At 43.7% G+C, this 3912-nt stretch overlaps 1 protein-coding gene across 1 annotated transcript in view; it reads right to left on the bottom strand.

Annotated features, from left to right (window-relative positions):
• Nucleotides 1-3692, bottom strand: part of LOC147027005 (uncharacterized) — a 23654-nt gene extending 19962 nt beyond the window's left edge. Inside the window, exons 1-2 of the mRNA XM_085883008.1 lie at nucleotides 3534-3692; nucleotides 3246-3330 (exon numbers count right to left, since the gene is read on the bottom strand). Of these exons, the coding sequence (XP_085739134.1) occupies nucleotides 3246-3330; nucleotides 3534-3596 (148 nt within the window). The 5' untranslated portion in view covers nucleotides 3597-3692. The remainder of the gene's footprint in view (nucleotides 1-3245; nucleotides 3331-3533) is intronic.
• Between the last annotated feature and the right edge of the window lie 220 nt (nucleotides 3693-3912).

Here is a 3912-nt window from a genome sequence, read left to right as displayed (position 1 = left end):
AGACAAACTCCCATCCAGACACGTCCGGAGACAAACCCCGCCTGGACATAACCACTGTCCAGCCACATATGGAGATACTCATTCGGAGACAAATTCCCGTCCAGACATAAACACCGCTCATATACATTCGGAGACAAACACCACCCGGACATATCTGGAGCCAAGCTGTCCGGACATGACCACTGTCCAAACACACATGGAGATTATCGGCATCCAGACATAACGACCGTCCAGAGATAGACAAACAGAGAGAGGAGGGAGAGAGAGGAGGGGGAGAGGGAGATATGGAGAGAGAGAATGAAAAAAAAAAAGAAGAGAGAGAAAGGTGAGGGGTGGAGGTGGGGTTCGTAAAGAGTATGATATGTTATGCTTATTGTATCTACCTAATCGTGTATCAACCTGAAATTTTGCAAAGATTTAGATAAAAAAATCACTGAGAAAGAATTATCAACTCGTCAGTGCAAAAAGTTGCACATTAATTAGTTATGCTAATTGGCAAAACCTAAAGCATCATCTTGTGTCCATTCTAAAATAGCCGTGTATTACTGTGTGGGAATTCTGATGTCTGTGTATTCATATAAGAGGGAGACTACTCGCATTGTATTTTAATCATTTTATTTTAAAAGTACAAGCAAAAATAGTGGCCTTTCTTTGAAATGAATTCTTTCATGTTTAACACGTTCATGTACATCAATGTAAAACACTGTGGTATCACACAATGATGACACGGTCACTGTGTCATGGAGCATCTAATCCTCATCTGATTCTTCGTCATCAGAATCGAACTCTTTCGTGGTAATAGAGTTTCTGCAGTCGACACACCTGCAAAGCTCCGTACATGAGACACCATGCTGTCGACAAGAACCTGTTCCTTTGCCTGTACCAGACGGCTTCTCACAGCTAGTTTTCTTGCAAGAACAATATGTTAGTTCAAGCAATCTGCACGGAGCTGGAGGCAGATCACCCCAGTCGATGTCCAATTCATCATCCAAAACTTCCCATCCATGTCCATTTGGACTGGAAATTGTTGGAAACTGTTCCAGACATCTAGTCCCAATGTGCTTTTTTGAGAGAGTCTGCATTGGGGTGGAAGACGTGCCTCTGATTTGGTTAACACAAGGAACAGATTGTATCTGGTTTCATTGACTTTCTTACAGTCCTGCCCATACATTTTGCAAACAAATTTCTCGGCACCTTTCACCAACTCATCACTGACTGTGAATGAACTCTTGAAAGACAGCATGGCAAGCAGTGGCACTTGCAAACAACTTGAAGGCTTTGGGTTTCGACTTTCCATGAAAAGAGCTGACCGAATCACAACCTGTGAAACAGTGTAGAGATATCAAGGCTTTGCTGACATCTGGTCCCAGATGTGAGCTTATCTTTGATAGACTCAGGGTCCTCCCATTGTTACCTCTTCCAGTGTGGAACAATACCTTTGCTCCAATATGCTCAGCCATGGTACTTCCAATCACAAAGACGTTTGTGTCAAGACTTTTGATTAGGACCGGGTATGGGGCTCTATCTGTTGAACTTGATGGCTGATGTCTCGCAGCGTACTGGCAGTGAAGGAAAAGACGAGTACCTGCTTCTTCGTGGTTACACTCAAGTTCTGGTACAGAGCGAACAATCATTTCCTCATTCTCGTCTGTAAACTCATGGCATTCACCATGAGCAACCAACACCTTGACTTTCTTCAGACATTAAGCTGGTTTCTTCCTCCAAGTCTGGAAAAAAAAAAACCTTGATCAGCTCTGCTTTGTTCTCACGACATACCAGAAACTTCTTCCATTGGCGAGGTACCTGCTGATCTGCACTGTAGATTTTTGTTTGCAAGCTGCCACTCACTGAACGTTTTCCTCTCTCAGCGTTCTTGATGCTGTCTTTCCTGTCAGTATAAACTACAAGGTGGACTTCTTTTGTAAAGGAGGAGTTACTTCTTTCCATATATTGAGAAACTTAACATTCGAGCAATGATATACACTCATCACTATATTTTATAAAGTAGTTTGGATGGGAAATGAGCAAGAGTGTAGATTACTCGGAAGAGGATAAATATAAGTGATAGCAGAATTTAGTCGGATTCGTGACAGTTAGATTCTATAGGAGAGTAATCACTGGGTATTGATTTTGACCATTCTGTCAAAAATTAGTTAACGGTAGAAAGGAGATCCTACCTTCCAGATCAGTCACATTCATCACGATCATGATCATCATCATCATCATCATCATGATCATCATCGGGCGCGACATCGGCGGCTACAGCAGCTGCAATCCCCACACCGAGCCTGTGCAGGCTGTGGTGTACTAGTTGCGCCTTGACAGCGACCTTACTTTTGGAACTTCCTTCCACATCAATCTACTTAGCAGCACATTCCCGAAATTTCTTAATGCTTTTCTCACTAAATGGAATTACTTTGCTGTGGGTGTTGATGACATGCATAAAACAGAACCCCGAAGAACTGCCTTCAGAATCTCGAGCAGCACCAGCATCAGACGACATGTACGCTGTGACAGCTCGTGAGTTTACAGCTTGCCTGCAACGAAGCGCGTGATTGGTTGATGGGTGTGGTGCTGTATGTCAAGAGCGCTGTGATTGGACGATGTTTATAAGGAAATTGTCACAATTTCGGGTGTTTTTTTTCCCATATTTTGAAAAAAACGTGCAAGTTTGGTGCTTCATGAGTTTCGGATTTAATTTCTATAATATTTTCACACAACATGTTATGAATACAGGTAGATAGATACACGAGGTGGGTCACGAAACTAAACAAAGCAAGAGCTCGGCCCATGGTCTATATTTGTGGACCGATGGACGGACGGACGGACGTACGACGTGCCATCCCAAAAGCTCCCCATAACTACTTTACAGGTGTGCTTAAAAACATCCCGGGGAATATTATTACAAACAAACTACAGTTGGAAGCTGTCCCGGACTCTGCGACGATCCTGGAGAGAGCCCTCGGCGCAAAACTTTGAGAACAGAAAACTTCGCAGATTGGTCCATGAATCGTGACCCCTTACCGGAATAAAGGTGGATACTTTGAGCCCACCTTGGGAGGACTCCATTCCACATTCTGAAACCCACGTATGTAGATACCAATCGACACACACACACACACACACACACACAGAGCTTGGTTTGAGTGTATAAAACTTTTCATTCACAATGTTTGCCACCAAACCACCAAGTGAGCCGATTAGGAGAACCTGAAGGTTGTGTGGTGAAAGGTGGGATCAATTACTGCTTTTTCTGTGGAAGTTGCGTTGAATTCTGGAAATGCTTCTCTTCATTCTTTCAACATTTTGTTTCGCGTCGACGCTTTCCCACTGCAAAAAGAGAAAAGATCTCATCCGTTAATCATTAAAACTCATCATTAGGCTGCTCATCCTGTTGTTTCAGTGAGCACTCTCAATCAATCTCACAGTTTTAATCGATGGAATGGTGTGTCATCATCTCTGTCATCCCAAAACGAGCAATTGTAACATGAGACTTGATGAGAACCCTCGACCAGTTCTGCGTGTCTTCTGACCTGTACAGAGAGCATCAATGCGAGCAGAACGAGGCTGGTGGACAGCAACACCAAGCGTGTCATCTTCTTGTTTCTGGAGGTTCGTCTCAATGTAGCACACGAGTCCCAGTTCGTCCTTGAGGCAACAATGAACCGTCACTGGAGGAAATTCCATGTTATATCAGCAGCATCTGTCGTACACCACCACGCCCAGCCCCGATGACGTTCGAGCTACGTGCAGGTCCATATTGATGTAAATGAGCCAACAACGCCCCAGTGGGGGCAAGGTGGCACATCGGATCGTGGACAAAATGTTTAACCTTTTCAAGAGAATCCTGTTGATACTATTTGTGTCATACAAACATGAAAATTGACCGAATAATTGAACAGCCCCTTATGA

This window comes from Eptatretus burgeri, chromosome 5, assembly GCF_056783735.1.
Source record: "Eptatretus burgeri isolate ZD-2024b chromosome 5, Ebu_testis_v1, whole genome shotgun sequence".
Lineage (NCBI taxonomy): Eukaryota > Metazoa > Chordata > Myxini > Myxiniformes > Myxinidae > Eptatretus > Eptatretus burgeri.
Note: the sequence above shows the minus strand (reverse complement) of the source record. Positions and strands in the feature narration are given on the sequence as shown.